General features: G+C 56.4%; 1 protein-coding gene across 1 annotated transcript in view; it reads right to left on the bottom strand.

Annotated features, from left to right (window-relative positions):
• Nucleotides 1-2,102: 2,102 nt before the first annotated feature.
• The window catches only part of ACAN (aggrecan), a 34,056-nt gene continuing 10,240 nt past the window's right edge, over nucleotides 2,103-25,918 (bottom strand). Inside the window, exons 7-19 of the mRNA XM_076004660.1 lie at nucleotides 25,550-25,724; nucleotides 24,945-25,072; nucleotides 23,973-24,266; nucleotides 21,648-21,781; nucleotides 21,353-21,443; nucleotides 19,082-20,850; nucleotides 17,362-18,961; nucleotides 8,283-8,396; nucleotides 5,133-5,291; nucleotides 4,611-4,693; nucleotides 3,710-3,854; nucleotides 2,727-2,909; nucleotides 2,103-2,295 (exon numbers count right to left, since the gene is read on the bottom strand). Coding sequence (XP_075860775.1) covers nucleotides 2,219-2,295; nucleotides 2,727-2,909; nucleotides 3,710-3,854; nucleotides 4,611-4,693; nucleotides 5,133-5,291; nucleotides 8,283-8,396; nucleotides 17,362-18,961; nucleotides 19,082-20,850; nucleotides 21,353-21,443; nucleotides 21,648-21,781; nucleotides 23,973-24,266; nucleotides 24,945-25,072; nucleotides 25,550-25,724 — 4,952 coding nt within the window. The 3' untranslated portion in view covers nucleotides 2,103-2,218. The remainder of the gene's footprint in view (nucleotides 2,296-2,726; nucleotides 2,910-3,709; nucleotides 3,855-4,610; nucleotides 4,694-5,132; nucleotides 5,292-8,282; nucleotides 8,397-17,361; nucleotides 18,962-19,081; nucleotides 20,851-21,352; nucleotides 21,444-21,647; nucleotides 21,782-23,972; nucleotides 24,267-24,944; nucleotides 25,073-25,549; nucleotides 25,725-25,918) is intronic.

Consider the following 25,918-nt stretch of genomic DNA (forward strand, 5'->3'; position numbering starts at 1 on the left):
TCCGGCCGCCCTGGTTCTGGCCCTGCCTGTCCACGGCACACCCTGCCTCGGGGGCTGGCCTTGCGTCTGGGGCCCTGGCCTGGGTCACCCCCAGCCCCACGCCCTCTCGGGGTGTCTGCGTGAAGCCCGGCCGAAGCGCGGGAGATGCCTCTTGGAAGACAGAGGCCATGCCTCCCAGAGGGTCTCGGAGGCCAGGGGTCTCGGGGACCACCCCTCTCTGCCTCACCCCTGCCCCACCCGCCCGCCTCAGGAAAGCAGCCCTGCTGCCTGGCATGGGCAGGCCTCGCCCTCACCGGTCACCGGTTCTGTCAGTTCTTCCCTCGGCCACAGCATCCTGCCGTTGGGAACTTGCTAGAACTGGATGTTCTGGGGGGAGGGGGGAAGGGGGCGGAGCACGGTGTCATGGCCAAGCCCTCCGTGTGGTTCTTATGCACACTTAGGTTTGAAAACCACTGACAGGTGTGCCACCAGCTAATGAGCTAAATAATCAATTAAGTGCCGGGCCCTCACTTGGGACCACGCTGCACCCGCCACTGTGGCCCTCCCGCTCTTTCCAGAGCTAGAGGCACGCGTGACACACGCTCAGCTGTGCGCTCACCCACACCTGGAAAGGTGCCGGCACACACAGTCCGGCACGCTCCAGCACGCGAACGCACTCGCAGACACGACGGCACGCCAAGCTCCCGACGGGCCGGCGTCCGAGGAGGAGGCGTGGGTGGACGGGCACTGCCTGGCCCCCGCGTGCCCGCTCAGCTGTCGAGGTTCCTCAGGGGACCCATAAACAATGGAAAAGGTTTCCATCGATGCCCCACAGCCCGCTGAAGGGCAGAACGCCAGGCCTTTGTGCTTGTAGCCGGCTAGCCAGTTTCCCCTGGGGATGTGTAAGCAAGATTCCCTGTTCCCAGGCTGTCTGCAGTTTGCTTTTTCTCCCCTCTTTATAAATCCTGGTTTTTGCCTCTGTTCTTGGACTCAGTCTACCAGCTGAGTCCTCCCGCATGAGCAAACGGTGCGAGGTGACCAGATGTCGCATTCGAGCTGTTGTTTGGCACACACACATATCCTCTGATGGACACAGGTCACACATGTGACAGGCACACCCAGGCACACACGTACAGACATACCACACGGGTCTGCTCATACTCCACATTCACACGCAGACACACACGTGCAAATAATCCATCACACACGTCGGTGCCCTAGTGAAAACGAAGCACAGCAGATGTGGCAGTCCCCGGCTCTGGACCGACAGCAGTTGCACTAATTTGGGATCATCTGGGTGTCTGCACTGCCACCATCCTAAGAGCCCCTTCAGTAGACCCCACATCATGGTTGCCTCTCCTTAAGTGGAAAAAAGAAAAGGGAAAAGAAAAGAAATAGTTCTCTTCCAATGTCTTTATTATCATTATAATTATCATAATCTTTAGTTTTCAAAAATATAAATAGGTGCACGGAACCCTGGTGCCTGCACGGTCCCGGGGGTTGGGGGGGAGGGGAGGAGGTTGGGGGGCACCCCCTTGGGAAGGAAGCGCCCCCACCCGGCCCTGCCAAGTCAATGCCTGCTAGGGTGGCAGACCCAGGTGAGAGGACACTGGAGGGGGGGACCCTTGGAGGAACCTGACCCCCACGCAGCGGAAGGTCCCTCGGTGGCTCTCTCCTGCCCGCTCGAGCTCACCCTTGGTCGGCGGGCGGGACCCTGCCCTCTGCCCCAGCGTTTTTCTCCCGCACACAGACCGTGCCGCCCTCCTGGCTCCTCTTCCAATTCTCCAAGCCCTCGGGCCTCTGCCCCTTCCAGCTCCTCCGACCCTCCTCCCTCGCTCCCCCTGGAGGTGAAATGACCAACGATTGCACTGCTCTTGGATAAAGTCAGGAAACAAAAATAATCTTCTTTATTTAACTTAACCCTCCCCTTCTCCCCTGTCCCTGCACTGGTCCCTGGAAAGGCACAACGGGAGATTGAAGAAATGTCTCTAAACTCAGTCCGCGGGTTACAATCAATTTGCTTTGCTTTGGCATTTAGGGGACAAATTGGATGCAGTTTTGGTGATTTGGGGCGGGGTCAGTGGGTGCATACACAATGTAGGATTTTTTTTTTTCCTTCTTTAATGGGATTCCTTATATGACAGAAAGTGACAAGAAGAGGACACCGTCTGGGCGGGGCGCGCTGTCAGCCTGGCAGGCTCCTGGGCTCAGCGTCCTTGGCGCGTGCTGCAGGCTCCTCTCAGTGGGCCGTGCTGGGGCGGCTCCTCCGCGGGGGCCGAGAGCTCCGCTTCTGTAGCCGGCGCTTGTAGGTGGCGGCTGGGGTGGAAGGAGATGGGAAAATATCGGTGGACCCAGAAAGACAGTGGGGCTGAGCCCACGCTTGCCCCAGCTCCCCCTGGCTCCCTGCGGACACCGGGAGCTCACTGAGGCAGCCTGGGGCTTTAGGGGCTTCCCTGGTCTCCATGTTCCTTTGGGTCTCCTGGGGCTAAGGGTATGCACGCAGGTGCTGAACAGGACAGCAGGCCCTCCACCCTCTTGGTGAAAGAGAAGGAGCCCTCTCCTGGGAGGGTTCCTGGCCACCCTGGGGGACAGGGGCAGCCCCCGACCTCGCTGCACTTCCTCGACCCTGTGGATGGCACAGGGTCCCCGGGGCAGGGCGGGCCACCACAGAGCTCTGGGGACAGGGAGGAGGCTGCACTGGCTGGAGCTGACCCCGGGCCCCACGAGGGGGGGAGGGTGATGCTCACGGTCCGTGCAGGTGATCCGAGGCTCCTCCCAGTGCCCGTCGGGCTGGCAGCGGATGGTGGGCACGTGGCGCTGGACGAAGCCCTCGGCGCACTGGTACCGCACCAGCGAGTTGATCTCGTAGCGGTCCTTCCTCTGCCCAAAGGTCCTGGCGTGCTCCACCACCGGGGGGTCTCCACAGGCCACTGAGGGGCAGACACCCGTTAGAAAGAGCTCCCATGGGGTCGTCTATGCCGACCCTCGCTGGCTGCGACCCCAGGCACCTCGGGAGGGACGCCGAGCCCTTGCCGGTGAGCACCAGGCCCTAAGAATTTGGGAACTGCTGGTTCTAACATCTGACTTCCTCAACGACTTAGAGCAGCAGGGAGGGAACACAAGGGGAGGGGTCCCTAAGGGGACAAAGAGAGGACAAAAGGGAGGGAGAAAGGTAGGGGAAGAGGGCGAGAGCCCAGTTTGCCGGAAGCATCCAGTTCAAGGGGAAGCAGGACCCGACCCGCAGGAGGCCTGGGGGCCATGAGCAGGGGTGGGTGGGGCGTGTCCCACCAGTACCTCCATGTCTCCTCCATGACTTAAAGCTGAGGGATCAGGGCCTGACAACTCTGCTTCTGTGGCTGATGGACTTGGGGACCCCAGAGACAGGAAGGCTCTCAACCGAGGTGCCCTTGAGGGTGACTTTCTCCCGCCGATGTCCAAGGGGCGGTGTGTATGTGTGGAGTGGGGGGTCCTGTCCTCTAGCCTGTGACCTTCACATGCTCACTGTCCCTGCAAGCAGTCCCGAGCAGCGAGCTGGCCCTTGCCCTTGCCATTGGCCCCGGGATGCTGGTGCTGGGAGGGGCCCCCGGCCAGCTCCAGTCTGCCTGCTGGACAGGCGAGGAGCCACCGCAGCCAGGACACAAGGGACTCGCCCCATCATACAGCAAGACCTCACCTACAGCTGAAGTCTGGACCTTACCCACTCTGGGCCCCCTCCCGGGCCCCAGCTCACCTGTGCCCTTTTTACAAGTGAAGGGCAGGTGGTAATTGCAGGGAACATCGTTCCACTCGCCCTTCTCGTGCCAGATCATCACCACGCAGTCCTCTCCGGTGGCAAAGAAGTTGTCGGGCTGGTTGGGGCGCCAGTTCTCAAATTGCTGTGTGGGAGTGGGAAGGGGTGAGGTGGGAGAGGGCAGGGGTGAGGTGGGGCCCAGCTTGGCCTGGCCCCACCTTCTTCCCCATGGAGCCTCTCCCCATCTCCTTCCTCTTTTGCCCCAACTTCTGGCTCATCCAGGAGCGCCACAAAGGCCCCAGGGAATGTGGTCAGGGTTGCCCCCGGCACAGCGGAATCTATGGCTCCTCCAGGGAATGGGCCACGCAGCCCGGCTCTGGTCCGGGGAGTCACGGTCCCTGCTCTTTTCCTGAAGGGCCAACAAGGGCTGACCACACAGGCTGCCTTGCCTGGGCAGGGCTGGGTGGCAGAAACTGGGCTCTCCAGTCCGGACTCTGCCCACCAGAGCGGTGCCCCAGGCTTCTCCCTGCAGCCTGGCTTCAGTATTCCCCCTCCAAGTCCGCCTCTTCCAGGCAGCCTTCCCTGAAGCCCTCAGCCCACTGACCTCGGCACTGACTGCCCCTCCTGTCCACTTGGGACCTGTGTGGCCTTCTGTCTGTCCCCTGGAGTAGACTCGGGTCCTCTGTGGACAAGCTTCCGTGTCTCCCTCACAGAGGTTTGCTGTTACTCCCTCACTTCCCTCCCGGCGCCCTCATCCCTCAACCTGTCCCGCCCCAGGCTGGCTCTGGAGGCAGAGGTGGAGACACAGTCCTGCGCTGGAGGGCTGCAGGGGCTGGACCATCTCTCCCTTTGCCGCACCCCGTCTCCTCTGGGCCGCCAGCTGCGCCTCTGCAGAACTCACCAAGGAGTGTCCGTCTGACCAGCGGAAGTCGCCTTCGATGGTCCTGTCATTCAGGCCGATCCACTGGTAGTCTTGGGCATTGTCTGGAGAGAGGATTCGGGTGTGGGGTCTGAGAAACGTGGGCTCACAGAGGCAGAGGGGACAGAGGGGACCGCGGTGGAAGGGCTCCTAGGAACATGCCGCCTGCCTGTCAGGGCCTTGCAAGGGTCTCAGCACACGTGTGACTGGAGTGCACTTTGGACCTGCACTCCAAGCTGGCAGAGACAGGTGACAGCCCCAGGGCTAGTCTGGGGCCGACTCTGACTGGCAGTGGGCTGTCCTGGTGCAGCCAGAGCTCCTGGCCCCGGAGACCTCTGCCTTCTGCTCTCAGGGAACTCAGACCCAGGAACTAACCCTAACCGTTCCCGTTCCCCTCCCGGTCCCCTCCCCTGCAGCGCCCAGGTCTGCTGGCTCCCAAAAGGTGAGGTCCTTCGCCCACGCGGCCACTTCCTTCCCAGGTCCCAGGGGCCCCGCCACACTCACTGTTGACAAACTCCTGCTCCTCCGGGGTGACGATGCTGCTCAGGTGTGACTGATGCTCCCGACACCGGCCCTCGGCGTCCACCCAGGTCTCGCGGTCGGGGAAGTGGCGGTAGCAGTTGCCCTGGAACTTGGTCCAGCCCTCCTCGCAAACCTCCTGGTCTGCAACACAGGGCGGGGCTTGAAGGGGGTGTCCCTCGGCCACTGGGGACGGCGGCGCCGCCAGTCTGTGGCAGGGATTCCTGCGCTTGCCCCGCCTCACTCCCTGTGCCCTCGGGGGAAGGGGGGCCAGCTGAGAGAGGCTCCGCTGGAACCCAGGACGGCTGGCCCCGGAACCTCTGAGCACGTTCCCACCTTGGGCGATGCCAGCAGCCCTGTCTTTCCCTGCTGTCACACTGTCCCCTCTCCCAGGCTTTCCTCTGCTGACGCCTGCTCAGGAGGGCTGGATTGGTCAGCAGGCCAGGGACAAAGAGGCGGGAAGGTGGGAGGTTTTGAGATTTAAGGCAACACATGGCGCCGGGCCCTGAGGGGGTCCAGGGACAGAGGAGCCGTGCTGGGGCACGGGATGGAACTGGCCACTTCCTTCCCACACAACCTCTGTAGGGACAGAGGAACAGAGAGAAGTCTGCTTTGGGTCCACAGAGGACTCAGGCCCTAAGGCCATCATCGGCCAGGGCTGACTCCAGTGGGGCACGCCTGGAGGGCGAGACGGCCAACGGGGGTCCACGACCTGGGGGCCCCAGCTTTTTATTTTCTTTTATTTTGGTGGCAGACAGGAAGAGGGTGGGAGCTTCTCTCTGCACAAGGCTAAATCTGAATTGGGTTCTCAGTTCTGCAGAACAGGCTGTTTGGAACTCTTGGAGGAGCCCAGAGGGGCAGAGGCAGGGCGTGCTGGAGCCGGCCCCTCAGGCTTGAGGGAGCTGACAGTCTCTTCCCAGCTCTGCCTGCAGTGACTTCACATTGTCAGTAGCTTTACACTGGCCCTGCTGGGAGTGTTCACACCTCAGGCACGAGCAGATGCGACAGCACTGGGCAGAGCAAATTCCAAGGCCCTCCCTTCCTCTTCCCTGGGGCTTTCCTGGTAGAGGGCCATGGACCCCCCCAGGCTGCACGGCAGCCTCCCTGATGGGGTGCCACAGTCTGGCTGTCCCAGGAAGGAAGGACCAGCACCCGAGGGTAAGCAGTCTTAGGCAGAAGGGGCGGGTGCTTGGCGAGGTGGAGGAGAGACAGCTGCACGCGGCGGAGAGAGAGGAGCCCAGAGGCCAGCAGCAGGAGAGGAAAGAGGCAGAGCAGCAGGAGGGTCCCCTGCTACCCACGCCTTCCCCAAAGGGCGAGCAACGCGTTGGAAAAGGGCAGAGAGGCCTCAGAGGTAGCTCAGCACCATAAAAAGGCATCCCAAGGCTGGCTTGTGGGGCCAGTTTTGGGGCTCCCTTAGTGCCTGGGTGCTGAGCTGGGCAGGCAGAGCCGGAGGGTGCAGCTGCTGGGGTGTGGGCGGGGGGCATGTAGGATGGAGGCTCTGGGGGAGACAGAAAAAGATTTGCAGGACGGCTGGAGGCTGCAGGGCAGAGCCACGGCAGGCGGCGCGGTGGGAGGTGAGGGCTCAGGACCAGGATGGGAGAGTAGATGCAGCCTGCTTGGCTGGGCATCCTGGCCCAGGGCCCAGCTGGGCGGTTCCAGCACCATCTCTGCTCCATCAGGGTGCACAGCCCAGCGAGGGCCCTGCTTCCATTCCAGCAGAGCCCCCTGCCCAGTCTGGGACCCAGGAGCTGTTGTCTGCATGGATGCCCCAGACCCCTCTCCCCTCTGGCAAATGTTCTGACATCCTGAGGAGAAAATCCTTGTAGCTCTCCACTCCCACCCCAGCCAAGACCCATGCACCAATTTCTTGGTGTCTTGGGGTCAGGATGGAGAGTGGAAGACTGCAGGGGAGGGTGTCCAAGTCTTTTCTTCCAGAAGCCTTAATTTCTTCTACCGGTCTGTAGCCTTGGCAATGCCTTCAAGGAGCATGCAATCCAAAACTACCTCCCCACGCTGCTTAGGACCAAAGGGAGACTTCCTAAGAGTTTCACTTGCTTTCTGGAAATTTCTGGGTGTCCAGCTTGAGAGTTCATTGAAAAGGGTTTTAAGCTTAGCGCCTGCACCCTTCCAGTTCTGCGTGGACCATGGCTACCAGCATCCCAAAGTCTCATCTCCCCTTTTCTGAGTTGGGGAGCCCCTGAGATCCAGGAGGCTGGGGGGAAATGAGGAAGAATGAAAGGTGAGAGGGCTGAGGGCTCAGTTTGGCCCTGGGAGGTGTCCTGGCACCCAGCTCCCCTTGGCAGAGCTGGCCGCTCTGCTTAGAGGAAGAAGCGGAGGGGTTGGCAAGGCCCGAGAGAGGAACTCAGCCTTGGCCCTTGCAACAAGGCTCCGTTCTCTCTGGCCAGCCCTTTGCTTTGCACGAGAGAGGAAGAAAGGAAGCATGGGCTGATGTGGCATTGATATGGCAACTGTCACAGTGGTGATGAGGAGAAGGTGACATGCAGCAGTCCCTGCTCATGCATGACTTGAGCATGCTGGTGACACGGGAGCTCTCAGGCAGGCCAACCATAGCTCTCACCCCAGGAGAAGAGGAAGGCAGCTTGGCCAGTGTGGCACAGTGGCTCCCAGGGCCATGAAGGGGCCACAAAGGTCCCATGGTCATGTAGACACATGCCCACGGCCACATTGAGAAGATCCGTGACTGTCATGTGGAGTGAGAAACCCATTACTCCCACTCCATGGCTTCCTTCAAGACAAACGCCTGGAATCAGCTCCGTCCTCTTAGCCTGACACATGCACCATACTCCGTGGTGGCATCAGCAGGTCTGGAGCGCTGCAGAAGGTTAGTGTTTTAAAGGTTCCCAGAGCCCCCTTCCAAAGTGCGGGCTGCCGCAGCCCGCACGTCTCCTAAAGTCAGACCAGCCAGTGCCCCACAGGAGGGCCTTCAAGAGGAAGAGCAAGAGAAAGAATGGGAATCAGGGGGCAGACTTTTCTGCTGTGGTCCCTGGTATGGCTGTCCAGATGGACCTTGGGGGCCCCAACTGGGGCCTGGAGCCTGTGGTTAGAAGGGAAGCGTGAGGGAGGAGGAGGGGAAGCAGCAGTTAGTGACATTAGCTGAAGCCGAGACGGCCGTACCGATCTCACACAGGTCCCCTCCGTAGCTGGGAAGGCATAAGCATGTGAAAGAGTCGATGGCATCCACGCAGGTGGCTCCATTCAGACAAGGGCTTGAGAGGCACTCATCAATGTCTGCAAGAAACCAAGGGCCACCATTAGGACTCCTGCCGGCAACTCTAGCCTCGCAAGCACTGAGGCCTCCTGACGGGTGGCCAGCCCTGCTGCTCTTCAGAGCCCTGGGAGGGAACTGGCTGGTTTTCCTAAGAACTGTTGCTGCTGCTGCTGCTGCTGCTGCCGCATCTTGGAGTGCTCAAGCAGTGATCCAGACAGGGGTTTTCCTGGGTATGTGTGACTCCTGATTGGCAAGCTTGGAGTGCTGGAGCCAGGTTTCCCAGTGGGTTGAAGAGATCTGGTACTTCTAAAGCCAAATGCCTTTTATGAGAGTGAGCATGGAGTTCCTCCAAGGTACCTCGTCTTGTGACTATTTCAAGAAGCCATTGGCTGAGAACATGGCAGTGAGCAAGGACACTGGAAGTCAAGCTCCAGAAGCTTGGTGAGAGGCCTTTCTTTTCCTGGCTTCCTCTGTAGTTAAGAACCGGGGAAAGAGGGCGAGGCCATGCAGTCCCAGAATGAACAACCTAGAAATGGTCTGCAGAGTGTAGATCCATGAGGAAACGGCAGCATGGGGTATTACATGAGACTCGGTAGATGTCTTGGGTTGCAGACAGCTTCACTGTCTTCAGTAAATAAGATTCTAGAATATCTTGTCAAAATGAAGCCAGAATCTTTCTCTTGGAAGAGGGACAGATACCCTGCTCAACATTTCCTGATAGAATCTCCTTCTGGCTTAAGGTCTCAGAGGGGAATATCTCCAGTGAGTCAGGATTTCCAGAGGGGCCCCATCCCAGCCAGTGGTAGACAAGCGTTTGAAGCCAGGGAGGTGCTGAGTAAGCAGCCGTCCACCAGCACCAACCTGGGACACAGGCTGGTCCCCATCAGCTTCCCCTGCTTGGATGGGCTCTCCTTCCCTCCTGTTCTTCTGGTCCCAAGATGTTCTTTCTGATCAAAATCCTCTGTGGGGCTTGCATTGGTAAGTCTCTGGTCTTTGCTTCAGATTTTTATCAGTTAGTCACGGTAAGAACTGGATCTCCTAATCTGGTCTTTCTGCATCTTTCTGAGAGATCAGGAAACCTGGGGGATCTCTTCTGCTCTCTTGGTGCTTAATACTCCAGAGGTTCCAGCTGTTTTTGTTTTTTTTTTTTCTGGGTTTCCTCTCCCGGGTACACTGTAAAAGGAATTATGAAACTCCTCTTGCCTGGAAATCAATACAATTCTTCCGTGAGTGGGTCCCACTGGCTTCTGGCGCACCATGACGTGTGGTTTGAAGATGCCAAGCCTCCGTATGTGCACTGTGTTCACACAGCCTTCAGGATCTGATGGCATGTCGCTAGGTAGTCTCCACATAGGCAGCGAAGCCCTGTGCTGGGAACAGGACCTCAGAGTCCTAACATGTGCCAGGACTTAGTTCTCACCTCACAAAGACCAAACCAGACCTAAAAGTCAATCCTCCGCTAGGATGGCAAAAGCACTTTCCTCTGGATCCGTGCGCTAGTGCACAGCAGACACCTTCTAGGCCAGGGCTGGGTTTGTGCCATGGTGGCCTGCAAACCCCCAGTTCTCAGGCATCTTGCTCATCCTGCGAAGCTCCTAATCTCCAGTTGTCAGGCATCTCTCTCTTCCCACGGAGTCCTTAACTTCCTCTCAGGGAGTGCACACCGCAGACTAGACACCAACAGTTCCCAGCTTGGAACTGTTCCAAGCAACACCAAATGCATGGAGGAACGGGCAAACTCCCAGCATGCACCTGGGCTCCCAGCATGCCCCAGGATTCCCAGCAGCAGCAGTAGCAGCAATAGGTCAGGCCGGTCGGCGGGGCGGAAGCTGGGGGCGGCTCTCCTGCTTCGGGAAAGCTACTGTCCTCTTGTCCATTAGCGTCATTACGGGAGACGGGCAGCACCGGGCAAGGGGAATTAAGCAAACGTAGGCGCTAAAGCAGTTGTACAGAGCAGGGGACGGGAGTGGCCTCTGGGGAGAAGAGCCAGACATCAACCCTGGGGCCTTGGGCCGGCCCATGGGAGCAAGGGCAGGACAAGCCCTTGACAAGCAAGAGCAGGGCGGCCTGGATGGAGGCCCGGCCAGGGGGCTTCCTGTTGTCCCGGAGGCTGACTGCCCATCACCTGTCCCCAGGCGGCCCGAGGTCCAGGGGCAGTGTTGTTTTCCTTCTGTGTATGGCCAGGGCACAAAATCTGAGAATGCCACGGGGACTGAAGGGACCGATTCCCGCACTCAGAGATGGTTTCTGGCAGGGCCCTGGATTCACAGATGAGGAGGGAAGGAAGGGCCATGGTCCTGAGAGCCAGAGAGCCAGCGGTTGCCACCGGGACAGCTTAGAGAGGCCGAGTCAGCATCTTCCGCAGTGGGGGAGGGCTGGGTGACCTGTGGGGCGTCCTCATCAGCCACTCAGGCCGGTGGGGCCTCATCCCCTCCCCCTCCGGCTGGGAGCGCCAGTCTGGCCCGCACTGCCACCTCTCTGTGTGAAGGGCACGGAGGAAGGACATCGTTTGCCTTCTGGAGCCAACAGAGGACTGGGCTGGGCCCTGCTGTGAGCACAGAGGGAGGGGTCCCGGACAAGGTGCTCACAGGTGGAGGGAGGGAAGGGCTCTGGGCAATGCGCAGACTTCACGAAGGAAGAGAGGACAGGCAGGGAACCAAGAACTGTCTAGAACCTTCTCTGAGCCAAATGCTGACTCACACACACAGTATCCTTCCTGTATGTTGTTGCCCGGTCTGGTGGCCACAGGCACTATTGCGCTACTTACAGGTAAGAGAGCAAGAGATCTGCCCAATCTGTATGTGGGGGAGACAGGTTGGAAGAGATGGAGGAGGAGTCAGGGAATGAGACTGGAAGTTGGGCCACTGTCCCACGTGCAGGGAGAGAGACACTGGGGCCCTGACTCTCAGCACCTGCCACCATTTCCATGCAGCCCCCGGGGGCTCACCCCACCACTCCTCTGGGGAGTGCCAGGACTCTCGGGTCCTCTTCCGATTGCTGTGACCAGAAGAGTTGCTTTGCTCCTGAACAAGGGCCTCCAGCAACATCTCTAACTTAGGAGAGAAAACTAACTGAGGGCACCCGGTGACGGCTAGGGCAGTAGAGATACTTGCAAATAATCACTTCAGTTGGAGACGCCAGGCCTCCACCTGGAATAGGTCCTCGCCAGCTGTTGCCTGCGTCAGAGCCCAGGACCTCCAAGTGAGCGAGAGTTTATTCGACTCATAGGAAAGGCTGAATAAAGCATGACAGGAGGTGCTTTGACTCAAATGATATTCAACTAAAGGGATCATCACTCAAAAAGACTACAGTATGAATGGCACTACTCAAGTTGTTCAGTGCACAACTAGCGCAGCCGTATGTGGTGACTCTGGACATAACTTTCCTGAGCAAGCGTGGGGGAAAATCCCCTCAAGAAACATAGAAAACATTTCTTAACTCGACGGATGCTCTTCGCCCTGCCAAGACCTACGATCACTCAGGGTGGACAGACCTAAGTAGACACACTGACGTTCTGGTCGAGTTTGTGATGCAATTGAAAGAAAAACGTTAAGAGCATATTTAGCAGTCCTAATTTGCTTTTAAGATAAAAACATCATTAAATTAAAAAGTATGCTACAATTGTTGATACTGTTTTCAAGTCTTTTATATTTTAAAGGTTGATCGTGCATATAACTTTAATATCTAGCTTCTTAAATCCAATTAATTGCCTGTTAAAATCTGCCCATGAACTTTTTGGTTAGGTCAAGAAGGTATAATTTGTATTTTTTGTGTTTTCACTGGTAACCTTATATTTTCGCTTGGCTTGAAAGCATTTCTTTCCTAGGGTTAAAGGTTTCACTGAAATTAAAATATCTCCCTAGAGGAAGAGACAGTGTCAGATCACAGATCAGAGCTCCAAACCTAGAGAGTGAAAACTGTGATTGAGCTCATACCCTTCTCCCGGAGGAGTTAAGAGACAGCCACGCAGCACCAGCGATGACTGGAAATTGGAAGTGAGATCTGGTTAGAACAGTATCTTTCAACCTTGGCTGCACAGCAGAATCACTGGGGTAGTTTAAAAAATATTTTTTATTGGAAGATTTTTTTAACCCTTTGCACTCGGATGTCGAGTGTGACTCAACACGGTGAGCATCGGTAGCAGCTCGTATGTTGAGCCGCACTCGACACGTAGTTTCACCGCGGGGGGAAGGGGGGTTTTTGTCTATTTTTCCAGTATCTTTTCTTGTTTTCATTAGCATGAAGGGACAAGTAAAATGTAAATGCAGAGATGGTCCACTAACTTCCAGGGGTAGATTATTATCCACTGACTTAGAGCAACGTTTAGATGGAAAGCTCCATACAATCACACTTCACCCTAACAAAAAGCACAAAGATTGTGTTGTTTGCTCTAACAGAAAAATCAAAGGAGGAAGAAGAGAGACGATTTATATTTGCGAAACACGTGAATGTAAACCAGGTCTTCATGTGGGTGAATGTTTCAAAAAAATATCACACCATGAAAAATTATAGAGATTAAAATTACTCCTTGAATGTATCAATAATCTGAAATATAAAAAAATCCAAATAAATAAGTTTGTATGAAAAGAAACTCCTGTTTTTTATTCTACTGCCGCACTTTGTAAAATCTGGGGCATTTAAAAAATTGAATCCCGAGTAGAATAAAGGACTCGAGAAGAAAGCAAGCGAGCGCAAAGGGTTAAAAAGCACCGGTGCTGGGACTGGATCACAGTGTCTCAGGGCCCAGGCATATGCTTTTAAATGACACCCCATGTGATTCTATGTGGCAGCCAGGACAGAAACCTCAGAGTTGGAGCCAGGCACGCATATAATTCCAGGGCTCTGGGAGGCTGAGGCGGGAGGATCGCTCGAGGCCAGGAGCTCAAGACCAACCCGAGCTACATAACGATACATCCCCGGGAAAATTAGCCGGGTGTGGTGGCAAGCACTTGTAGTTTCAGCTACTCATGAGGCTGAGGCGGGAGAATGACCTGAGCCCGGGAGTGGGAGGCTGCTGTGAGCTGTCACTGGGCCACTGCACTCCGGCCTGGGCGACACAGTGAGAAATAAACCTCAAAGTTGAGGCAGAAGCCCAGCCCCCACGGGTGCTATCAATGAGGGGGGTGGGGAAGAAGCTGCTGCTTATTAAGTGGGTGAGAATGGAATAGTCCTGCTTCTAACTGCCAAAGAATCTGAGTACTCATTGAGCAGATGTTTGTTTTGAGGTCAAAACTGCTGATTAATAACTTATCAAGAACTTGTTTATGGAATACTGACTAAACAAGATGACAGTTGTAAAAAAAAAAATTTTTTTTTTAGGACTAAAGACAACCTCTAACCCCCTTTGTTAGGTGGAAGTTTTCTCCGAGTATTCAAATATTGCCACAGGAATAACGCTGCATTTTGTTACCTGCGGCCCCTGGGGTACTGACCCATGTGTGGTCTTTTTAACAACGTGTGGCTGCAGTGCAGGACAATGGTGCGTCACCTGAGGAGAGGGGACACCACCTGCCGTCCTTCTGGAAGCACTCGAGCCTCGAGCCTCGAGCTGAATTGAACAGGAGTGACTTGGGACCCCAGGGGTACAGTCCCGGGAAATAAGACCCCAGGTTTTGCGCTGGGCTGGTCCTCGCCACTTGCTCCTGGGAGATGCTGAAGCTTTTCCTGACCAGCGGAGTGAGGGGTGGAGAAGGGGAACTGAGTTTTACCAAATGCCTCTTCCGGCCGCAGGCTGCACACGGAGCATCTCAATCCTCGCCGCAGGGGTTCCCCGCCCGGCCACGCTCTGGGGTCCCCCGGGAGTTGTAAACCCCAATGCCAAGGCCACGGGACTATTTCAATCCGAATTCATGGGGGCAGGTCTCAGGCATCGTAATTTTATTTAATATTTTTAAAGCGGAGACCGCCCCCACCGATCCCTGTTTACGAACGAGGAAAGCGAGGGCTCGGCTCTAAGTGTTGAATCGACCAACTCGGACTCCACAGCCCTCCCCAACGCTGCCCCACCGGAAGTCCAGCTTCAGCTTCCTGAGCCAGCAGCGGGTGTGTTTGAGAGGGTGTCTTATGTAGACGGGCAAGCTGAGCAAGTGCACCAGGATCTGGTTCTTTTTTTTTTTTTTCGAGACAGAGCCTCGCTTTGTTGCCCAGGCTAGAGTGAGTGCCGTGGCGTCAGCCTAGCTCACAGCAACCTCAGACTCCTGGGCTCAAGCAATCCTCCTGCCTCAGCCTCCTGAGTAGCTGGGACTACAGGCATGTGCCACCATGCCCTGCTAATTTTTTCTATATATGTTAGTTGGCCAATTAATTTCTTTCTATTTATAGTAGAGACGGGGGTCTCGCTCTTGCTCAGGCTGGTTTCGAACTCCTGAACTGGAGCAATCTGCCCACCTCGGCCTCCCAGAGTGCTAGGATTACAGGTGTGAGCCACCGCGCCCAGCCGGGACCTGGTTCTTGATCCCACGCAGTGGAGTCAGGCGCATGGCGGAAGCTCTCTGCGTCCCAGTTTCTGCTGGAACTGGTCACTACCAAGCTGCTCGCACAGCTACCGGGAACAAATTGCAGGACCGAAGCCCGTTGGAAATACATGAGATCAGAGAAAGGCTGTCCTTGCAGCAGAGTAGTTAAGGTCCACCGCCAGCTATCTCTACCGATCTCGGGTTTGCAGAGACACGAGCCTTGCCGTGCTTTCTGACACCAGTGCCACGTGTTTGCTTCAAGTATGAAGTTGGGAAGGAGCTGCTAAGAGTCACCTATCAGGGGTGGGTGACAGAGGGGGCCAGTTGCAGTCCCTGGGGTCACTATGGCCCAGAGGAAATGCTGTCCCCTCGGCAGCAAGGCCAGGACCTTCCTAAGAGAGCACGCTCTTTCCGGCCTTGCAGCCCATGCGTGGGAAGAGTGAATGGGCGTCTCCCCTGCGCCTGTTTATATATACATATATATTCACTGTATAAGTGCCGTGTATACAGTGGGTTTATATTATATGAGTATATAATATATGACGTGTTAATTCGCATATATATTAATATATATAAACACAGAGTCCTCCTTTGTGTGTGACGCAGAGGCTGCTGGAGGGTACCTGCCTGGCCTGGTTTACCTGGTAGCGACTGTTTCTTCCCAGGATTCAATTCTCCACTTTTGCATGTGTGCCGGGAACGAGAGACCCTGGGCCTCTGCTTCTTGGCTTCGGGGAGGGGCTGGGGACAAGGGCACTAGGGCAGCGGGGGCAGCTAGCCCAGCGATAGGAGCTTGGAGGTAACTGGGCATTTCTTCCCTCAAGGGTGGTGATGTTGCAGAGGTAAGATGTCATCGTGGCCACGGGCCTCAGAGGCGGCCACAGAATGACAGATTCTACTCATCTCATTTTGGGGGCCGCCTCACATGAGAGGGTCCCCAGGCTCTTTGCCCATGTCACGAATGCTCGACCCATGGCTGAGGACAGACGGAGGCTCCGGAGTGGTGGGTGCGGGGAGACATGCCCCTGCCACCTGTGCTGGGGCGATTAGCTCTGTCTGCTTCCTCGAGGGCAAGAAGGGGACCTAAACTGCACCCAGACCCAAGCACGGGTGTGACTGCAGGGGCTTTCCTGGTGGGGTTCACTGCACGATGCAAGAGGGCTCCCCTCAGAGGCTCCTGGCCAGGGGCAGAGGGTGGGACCACTGTATTCCATACTTATCCCACGATCAACGTTTCTTTGAAATCTCAAGTTTTATCTCCAAAATTCAAGCACGTTTTTCATTCTACTCATAAAATAATCATTGGCTTGGCATAAAGCTACTTACCAGCTTAATTCCTTAACTTGCCTTTTTTTCCTCTTAAACCTAGACACTCTAGAAAGGGGAGTCACGTTTATCCTGTGGCTTCTGCCCCCTGCACGTCATTGTGCCTCTCTCCTTCCCAGCCTGACAAGCCTGAGCCTCAGTTGACCCTGGTGGCCTCCTCCCGCCTGGGTCCCCTTCTGGGGATGGAGGAGTCTGTCCGGCGCCCCCGACCTCATCACCCGCCACGGTCAATGAGGGTCTTACCTGTGTCGCAGTGCTGGCCAGTGTAGCCAGGGGGGCACAGGCATGTGACGTGTCCCTCTTCTTCCTGGCAGGTCCCAGGACCACAGAGCTCCTCGGCACAGGACCTGGCGGGGGCTGCAACCCCCAGGGGACAGTTTGAGCTCTCAAGAACACAGCTGCCTGGGTGCAAGGGTAGCCCCTGAGACCTCCAAGTGGGGGCATGAGGTCCCTGGCTTTGGATCAGCATGTTTCTGGGGACTCTGTCCCTCCCGGGCACCTGGCCCCCAGCATCCAGGTGGGGAAATCTCTGACTGTGGAAGCTCTCTCAGCACTAAGGGAGGTGCAAGGGATCCCAGAGCAGAAAACAAAAGAAAATCTGTTCACAGCCCAGTGCCCGGGAGTGTGTTGAGGAGAGACAATCACAATAGCACAGGAGTCCTTTCGTTCTAGGACGGGGGTGGGGACGCAGTGTCTAAAACCAAAGTGTAGCCAAAATGACACTTTATAGTTTCTTACGCTGTGCAGTTTTTAACCTTGCACAAAATAACTATCTGGACATAAATGTCATTAGCAGATTTACTCTCTCATCTCACACTCGCTCCGGGGCAGGGTGCACGAGCAGAATTTCTAGCACCATCTAGTCATGCTTGTCTCTCCCAGTGCCAAGCACAGAGAGTTGAATTCATATGTAAAAACTCACGAGTTCAACTCCAACGTCACGATAACAATCACTAATATTTATAAGTGTGCACCGTGTGCAAGGTGTGAAGCTAAGTGCTTGCTTTTTCTCTATACTCGGTTTAATCTTCCCTGGCACTATTCCCGTTTCACAGACAAGGTTAAGAATCTTGCCCGAGGCTGCACAGCTAATCTCTGCTGAGGCTGAGCTTGGAACCTTCCAGCTGCACTGCCTCCTGCTGTGCTACAGCAGCCGACAGTCTGAACTGCCCAAACACGGTTAAGGGGGGAAAAACGCCAATACCTGCGACGGTGGGCTCTGAGTCACCTGTCCCTTCTGGAGAAGTTGGGACGGAAGCGTCTGTTGGGAAGGTGGCTGTCTGGGCTGTTTGGGTCTCTTCTCCTGAGTACAGGGGGCTTGAGGACTCGATTTCCAGATGCGCCTCTGCAGGGCGCCGGGTCTGCTGGGTCCACTCGGACTCTGGGACGCTGGTGCCGAGGACAACATCCGGCCCCGAGGCGTGACCAGACAGGTCTCCGCTTATTTCAGTCCTGTCTCCAGAAGCCACGGGAGTGGCCGAAGGCGAGCCCGATGTCTCTGTGCCCGAGTAGTAGGTGCTGGTCGATTCTCCACTCACTTCCGGGACAGCAGACCCCTCGCCGGGGCCTTCCTGAAAAGTCAAAGTGCTGCCGGTCACCCCCAGGCCCGAGGCTCTCTCGAGATCAGCTCCGTGGAGTGCAGAGGTCGTCCCGCTCACATCCGGGGACCCGGAAGCCTCTCCGCTGGCCTCGGGGGCAGGAGACGCCCCCACCCCGGGCTCAAGATGGGCAGATGTCTCACTGCTGGATTCTGGGACTGACGCCGCGTCTGGCCCAGACCCAGGGAGCTCTGGTGCAACTCCACTCATGTCCCCAGACGCAGAGGCTTCCCCACTGGACTCAAAAACCTGGGGTGTGTATGTCACGGGGGGTCTTTGGCCAAGTTCCTGAGAAACAGTTGGTTCAGTAACACCCTCCACGAACTCAGCAGTGAATAAAGTAACTTCTGGAAGTCCAGAGGCCTCTCCACTGGCGTCCGTGGCTGCAGAGGATTCTGCACTTACCTCGGTGGTGCTGGCGAAGTCCCCACTGAAATATGGGGTACCTGATGCTTCTCCACTGGGCTCTCCAGAATGTCCCCCAGACATGTCTGGTGCTCCAGAATGGGCACCACTAAGTTCCAAAATGCCCGAAGGCCCTTCTCCTGCTTCTTGGGTTGTTGGAGCCTGAGTTACAGATTCCACCAAAGTTCTGTCTACAAGAGAGACGGTGGGGAAGCCTGACGGAAGTCCACTGCTGTCGTACGCTCCCGAGGGCAGGCTGCTCCCAGTCTCAGCTCCAGAGGACTCTCCACTGACTTCAGCTACGCCACTTGGCAGGCCACTGAATTCTGGAGCCTGTGTTGTAAATCCACTGGAATCGATTGTTCCAGAAGACTGTCCACTGACATCCACTATCCCAGATGTGCCTGACAGATCTGCCTCTCCAGATGGGAGGCCACTGACTTCCACAGACCCTAAGCCTTCTTCTTCTTTAAATGTAGTAGGGGTCACTTCAACCAAACTGGTGTCCACAAATGTAATGCCAGAAGATTCACCACTGCCACTCGTGGCACCAGAGACCAGGTCAGGGATTCCAGGTGTTGTCCCACTGAACTCTGGCAACCCTGATGGCTGCCCACTGAGGTCAGGGACCCCGGATGTTTCTCCACTCAGGTCGGTTATGCCAAATGGTTGTCCACTGCCATAAAGAACTCCAGAAGCTTCTCCACTGACACCTGGTTGTCCAGAGGACAGTCCGCTAAGCTCAGGCACTCCAGATGTTTCTCCACTGGTGTCAGGAAACCCTGATGGCTGTCCACTCACCTCAAAAATTCCAGATGTTCCCCCACTGGTATCAGGAAACCCTGATGGCTGTCCACTCACCTCAAAAATTCCAGATGTTCCCCCACTGGTATCAGGAAACCCTGATGGCTGTCCACTCACCTCAAAAATTCCAGATGTTCCCCCACTGATATCAGGAAACCCTGATGGCTGCCCACTGACACCGAAGAGTCCAGATGTCTCCCCACTGATGTCAGGAGCCCCAGATGTTTGGCCACTGAGTTCAGCTCCTGAAGGGAGTCCACTAGCTCCCCCACTACTGTCCAACTCACCGAAGGGCAGGCCAGATATTTCCCCTGCACCACTGATGCCGACGGTTCCCCTCCCTTCCAGTTCAGTAGCAGTGCTGGCTGTCACCACTTCCACCAATGTGGTATCCACTAGGGAGACAGTTGGGAATCCAGATGGAAGTCCACTAAAGTCAGGCAGGCCAGAAGATGGACCACTTCCAACATCTACTCCAGAATACTCACCACTAAATCCAGAGGGAAGGCCACTTGTTTCTGGAGTTTGTCCACTTTCTGGAGTTCCAGAAGGCACTTTGCCTAAGTCCAAGGCTCCAGAAGCAGAGCCCACCAAGTCTTCTTTTCCAGAAGACAACCCACTAAGGTCCTCAGCTCCAGAAACTGAGGTCTCTAGACCCTCCCTTCCAGAAGGAAGTCCACTGACGTCATCCTCTACTCCAGAGGCAGAAGTCTCTACACCATCTCTTCCCGAAGGAAGCCCACTGATGTCCTCTATTCCAGAGGCAGAAGTCTCTACACTATCTCTTCCTGAAGGAAGCCCACTGATGTCTTCTATTCCAGAGGCAGAAGTCTCTAGAACTTCTCCAGAAGGAAGCCCACTGAGGTCCCCTACTCCAGAAGCAGAAGTCTCTTGACCTTCTCTTCCAGAAGGAAGCCCACTGAGGTCCCCTACTCCAGAAGCAGAAGTCTCTTGACCTTCTCCTCCAGAAGGAAGCCCACTGATGTCCTCTACTCCAGAGGCAGAAGTCTCTAGACCTTCTCCTCCAGAAGGAAGCCCACTGATGTCCTCTACTCCAGAGGCAGAAGTCTCTAGACCTTCTCCTCCAGAAGGAAGTCCACTGAGGTCTCCTACTCCAGAAGCAGAAGTCTCTGGACCTTCACTTCCAGAAGGAAGCCCACTGATGTCCTCTACTCCAGAGGCAGAAGTCTCTAGACCTTCTCCTCCAGAAGGAAGTCTGCTGAGATCCTCTACTCCAGAAGCAGAAGTCTCTAGGCTTTCTCCTCCAGAAGGAAGCCCACTGATGTCTACTCCAGATGCAGAAATCTCTTGACCTTCTCTTCCAGAAGGAAGTCCACTGAGGTCCCCTACTCCAGAGGCAGAAGTCTCTAGAACTTCTCCAGAAGGAAGTCCACTGAGGTCCTCTACTCCAGAGGCAGAACCCTCTGGGCCCTCACCTCCAGAGGGCAGTCTGCTAACCTCAGGAGTGCTTGACCACTCAATTCTGTCTTCCTCCCCTGAGGGCAGTCCACTTCCCACAGGCAGGCCTGAGCCCACCGTGGAGGTGACAACACTGGAGTCAAGTTCTCCAGAGGGCAGCCCACTTGCACTGACCCCTGAGGGCCGCCCACTGAAGTCAAAGTGTCCTGATGCTTCTCCGCTGCCTGTGAAGTCGCCACTGATGTCAGGGGCCCCAGATGCCTCCCCAGAGCCTGGCGGCTCAGTTCCGCTGGGCGCCGGGGCTGAAGGTGTGGCCGGCTCCTCTGAGGCGGACAGCTCCTGCGACGGGGACGGCTCTTGTGACGACGGGGACGGCTCCTCTGAGGCAGAGGGCGCTGCAGTGGCAGAAGGGCCTTCCGTGCTTTCCTCCGTTGTTGCACCAGTGGGAGACCACGTAGGAGGGGGCCCTGGAGGAGAGAAGGAAGAAAGGTGAGGTGTGGCTTCATCGACACTGGCCCGGTTTAAGCTGAACTCCATTCTTTCCGCAGTGACACCTTTCTCTCAAGAGCTCCGAGATGTGTCTGGACACTTTCTAATGGAACTGCGCAAGTGTCTTGCAAAGGAAGGAGGAAAGGAGGGGGAAGCGGGGAGGGAGGGCCCCAGGAAGCACCCCCCACTATCGTCTTGGCCACAGGATGTACAGGCTGTGCTTTTGAGGCTAGTCACACGGCACCCTGGAGAGTGGTCCTGGCCACCACTGGGAACACCAGGGTCATCCTTCAAGTCCTTCCACATTCTCAACTCATTTATCTAACCCCATGGTTTTCAAAGCGTGGGCCCCGGGCCAGCAGCTGGCATCACTGGGAGCCTGTTAGAGCAGCGGTCCCCAACCTTTTTGGCACCAGGGACCCCCAACCCCCGCACACCGTAGGCAGGCAGGGCGTGTCCCTGAGCCCAAGCCGCACTGACCTGGCAGTAGGGACGTGCCCGCCGGGGTGTAGGCTGGCTCCCATTCCGTCTGGTTTTCTGGCTCAATGGTGAAGTCTGGGACTGCGGTAATCTCCTCCAAGGGCATGCTAGTTGTCTCCTCCCCCAAAGGGACAGCCGTTGTCTCCTCCCCCATGGGGACAGCCATTGTCTCTTCTCCCAAGGGGACAGCCGTTGTCTCCTCCCCCAAGGGGACAGCCGTTGTCTCCTCCCCCAAGGGGACAGCCGTTGTCACCTCCCACATGGGGACAGCCGTTGTCTCCTCCCCCAAGGGGACAGCCGTTGTCTCCTCCCCCAAGGGGACAGCAGCCACACCAGGCACCACTTGGGTAGCGATCCGGTCCTCCACATCAGTGGGTGACGTGGGCATGCCACCCTCCTCTTGTCCTGGAGAGGGCACTGCTGAGACACCTAAAGGGGATGAGAGTGGTGAGGGTCCCTCAATTACCGGTGGCCTGTCCAGGCTGGCGCTTCCTCAGGGGAGCTAGGGGATTGTGAGGGGAACCAGGCCTGCACGAGAACCGTGCTGCCCTAACCCTCCCTGTCCCCTGCCCTCCAACCCCCCTCCCCCCGCCACCTCCTAGCTCAGCAAGGTGGCTCTTTGCCGTCTCAATTAATAAGAGCCTTTGCATCTACTATAAATATCGATTTGCACACACCGTCAGCAGTTCAGTTCAGGGAGGTCTGGGCCATCTTTCCTGCAGAGTCTACCATACATGCCGGGCATTATACTAAAGGTTCTATGTATAGAAAATCATCTTATCTCACAGCAACTTTATGAGATAGATACTACCCTGTTTCCCCGAAAATAAGACCTACCCATAAAATAAGTCCTAGCAGGATTTCTAAGCATTTGTGCAATATAAGCCCTACCCCGAAAATGAGACCTAGCGATGGGTGTGGCTACGCAGCGCATCTGCACAACCCATGCATTTCGTCGTGGATCGGTAAAGAAGATGAGCAGCCCTTCTCATCTGTCCCATGAGAGCTCTGTTGCTCGACATGAGAGATTGGGGCCAATGGTTCTAAGGGAAATAGAGTTGCAAGAAATTCAGGATGGAATTCAGATTTGGAGAGTTAGGATGATGTTCCAGAAGAAGACGACTTAATTATATTTGAATAAATGTAGATTTTTGTACTGTACTTAAAAAAATAACACATCCCCTGAAAATAAGCCCTAGGGTGTCTTCCTGAGGAAAAATAAATATAAGACCCTGTCTTATTTTCAGGGAAACAGGGTAATTATCCCATTTTACAGATAGGGAAACTGAGGCATGGAGTTACATGATTTATCCAGGGTCAGTGGCTCATAAGTGGCAGATCTAGTCTTTGAATTCAAGCATCTGGTGCAAGACTCCATGCTCTCAGCCACTGCATGATGCTGCCTATATTGGGGACAGAGATTATGTTCCATGGACGTCAGGACCCCAAACAGGAGGGTGCTATTTAAACTCCAAGAAGCCATCCTGGGACTTGGAAGGGTGCAGGCAGGACTCATCAACTGGAGTAACTGTTCTGGCTTTGGGGAAACCAGCAGTGGGCTTGGTCAGGAAGGAAGCTGAATTTCTCTGCAGGGTAATATACAAGGCAGTGCTGACCAAGGGTCAGGTAGGTGGGCGGGGGTACATGGCTGGGGATTTCCTGGGAGCCTAGCCGGCTTAGCTTCTGCTGCCCAGAGCAGGGACAGAATTGGCCTTGTTGAGGCTGTCTAAATGGAGCTGCACTTGGAATTGGGTTTTAAAAGATGACCCTAGAAGTCTGGGAAACTTGGGGACACTCAGGGTTTTTGTTTTTCCTTAACTTTATTTAGAAATAATTATAGATTTGCAGGAAGTTGCAAAGACTCTCAGTTTTGATGTATAGTACCTAATGTGTGGCGCAAGCTGTTATTACAATCTCCATCCTGGTCAGTGCACCCAGACTGTGAGAACTTATCCAATCAGAGCCCAGCAATGCCCTGGCCCTGCCCTGGCCACGCCCACTGCGCTGCTCCATGATGTCACTCTCAGAGGTCTAACTGGGAGTGACCGGTGATACAGCAGCGTGTCCACAGCATGGGTCAATTAAAAACGTGAACGACTGCTGCTCAGTGACGAATAACAGAACAATTTGACTAAACTCACTGCAAAAATATTTCCCAGCAGGAGGGAGTTTGACAAGGGTGTACAAATGCAAGGGGGCATAAAATAAAGCTATGTTATATATACACATAATGTATATATTGATACAATAATGCTAACATTTACTGAGCATTCACTATGTCCCCGGCACCATGCCAGGTGCGTCCCGCCCACTCCCCCAGTTGACCCCTACAGCACCTGTCGTTGAAGCAGGGACCGTTATGTCCCCATTCTCACGTAGCTACGACGCAGCAGCGCCATAGTCCGAATTCAAGCCTGCCTGATTTTAGAGCCCGAGTTCTTTCTCACGTCTCTCCCCTTGTCTGTGGGGAGCTTTAGAAGGATGACCTCTGCCTTGGGATCAAAGCCTAAGGCCGCGCTCCTCCCAGAGCTGCCCCCGCCCCAGAGGGACTGACCCTCTCCCGCGTGCTTTTGGTGGGCGGGGACAGCGGGGGCTGCGGGGTCAGGTGACAGTCACGAACCTCGGAAGCAGAAGGCGTGGTGCCGGGACAGCGGGTCCGGGAGGCCCGTCTGGTTGGGGTAGAGGTAGACGGTTCTCACGCCGGGCTTGTCCCCGCCGCAGGCGGCCCGGGCGGTGACGATGGGGTAGCGGAGGCTGCCGTCGGCCAGCCAGCCGGCGTAGCACTTGTCCAGGCCGCGGCTCCAGGCGGCGTGGAGCTGGCCCGTGGAGGCCAGCGTGGCGTTCTGGGACTCGCAGAACTCCAGTGCCTCCCGGAAGGTGAACTGCTCCGGGCGCGTGGCGAAGAACACCTCCCCTGGGGCAGAGGCAGGTGGGGGTGACCCTCCACGCCCCGCTTAGACACCCTCCCCTGGCCAGAGAGCTGGTTCGCCCGGGCACCCTCCCACCCCCTGCACTTGTCACCGAGCGCCCCCACCCTGGGAACTCACCGAGGGCGGCCGGCGGGCCCCAGCTCTCAGCACTACACCCACCCGGGGCCTGTCTGCGTTGGCAGGAGGACGTTCCCATCTACCCAACACCCACTTGCACAAGGCACTTTCCACACGTATCTCGTTTAACACTCAAAAAAGCCCCTGGTGTGGGTACAAGCAGCCCCATTTTACAGATGAGGAAACTGAGGCCGACAGAGGTTAAGTGACTTGCCCAGGTTCCCGAAGCCAATTGAGTGACAATGCTGAAATCTTTCCAGAACACCAGCATGTTCAAAATTGGGTTCAGTGGAATAGTAATTTGGTGATTTCCGTTGAAATTAAAAGAAATGAAATGAAACAAAATAAAGGTCTTTGAGGAAATAAGCTTTGGCAATGCTGGATTAAACAGAGTTAAAGAGGTTTTTTACTGCAGGACTTCTCAGAGCCTTTGATTTGTTTACAGGCATGGGGACTCTCCGAAAGGCAGATGGTGTATGTAACATTTATTTATAACAAATGGACTAATTTGCCCGCAGAGCTGACTGCGAGAATGTGGCCCTTACCCTCGAGTTGGTCCACGTAGCAGTAGACGTCATAGGTCTCCGATGACGGGCGCACGCCGTAGGTCCTGACCCCCGGGCTGCTGTCCTTGTCACCCACACATGGGGTCCGTGGGCTCACGATGGGGTATCTGCAAAGGAGGCAGGGGAGGATAAGGGCCTGTCCTGGGGGGTGCAGGGCCCTGGGGTGAGGCTGAGGCCACTCAGGGACTTGGGCCGGGAGCATCTTCCGTTGTCTGACAGACTCAAACCAGGAGGCAGCCCCTCGGGCAGCAAGTCCCCGGGTCTGGGGCCTCTGGGGATCCCTGGCTTCATGGGGGGGAGCAGGCTCCAGCTGGAGGGGACAAGGGGCTTGAGGAGGGGGCTGTGGAGCGGGGCTCCCTCTGTCTCTTGGGGGAAACGACCAAGAACTCAACATCGCCCAGAGCCCTGCACCCCCCTTTCGGGACGCCCTGAGTTGCAGGGAGAAGCCAGAGCAGCTGCGGAGTCGCTAATGCATTAATTCACCCACAAGGAGCCCGTGCGCTGGGGCCGGGCCGGGCTGTGGCTCCTGAAGCCTGACCCCTTGGGCTGGGCGTGGGCTGGGCGGGGAGCCCGCTGGGCCTCACCGGACGCTCTGGTCCCGCAGCCAGCCGGCGTCACACTGCTCGTAGCCCGCCTCGTAGGCCGCCTGCAGCTGCTCCGGGGACGCGATGGCCGCCCCGGTGCGCAGGCAGGCCTGCTGCGCCTCCTGGAAGGTCAGCGAGTAGCGGCTGGGTCCAGGGCGGTAGTGGAACACGACCCCTGGCGGGGAGGGGCGAGAGAAGGGGGGAGGTCAGGCGCCCACGGTGCCCGGTTCCCAAGGCTCCACGGGCACCGGGCCACCTCCTGCTGTCTGGCGCACTGCGTGGGCTTAAGCAAGTCAGGCGGAGACCGCACTTGGTGGCAGTGTGGGTGTGACGGCGGGTGGCCGTGTCCACCCAGGGCCTTATGGAGGC

The sequence above is a fragment of the Microcebus murinus genome, chromosome 7 (assembly GCF_040939455.1).
Source record: "Microcebus murinus isolate Inina chromosome 7, M.murinus_Inina_mat1.0, whole genome shotgun sequence".
NCBI lineage: Eukaryota > Metazoa > Chordata > Mammalia > Primates > Cheirogaleidae > Microcebus > Microcebus murinus.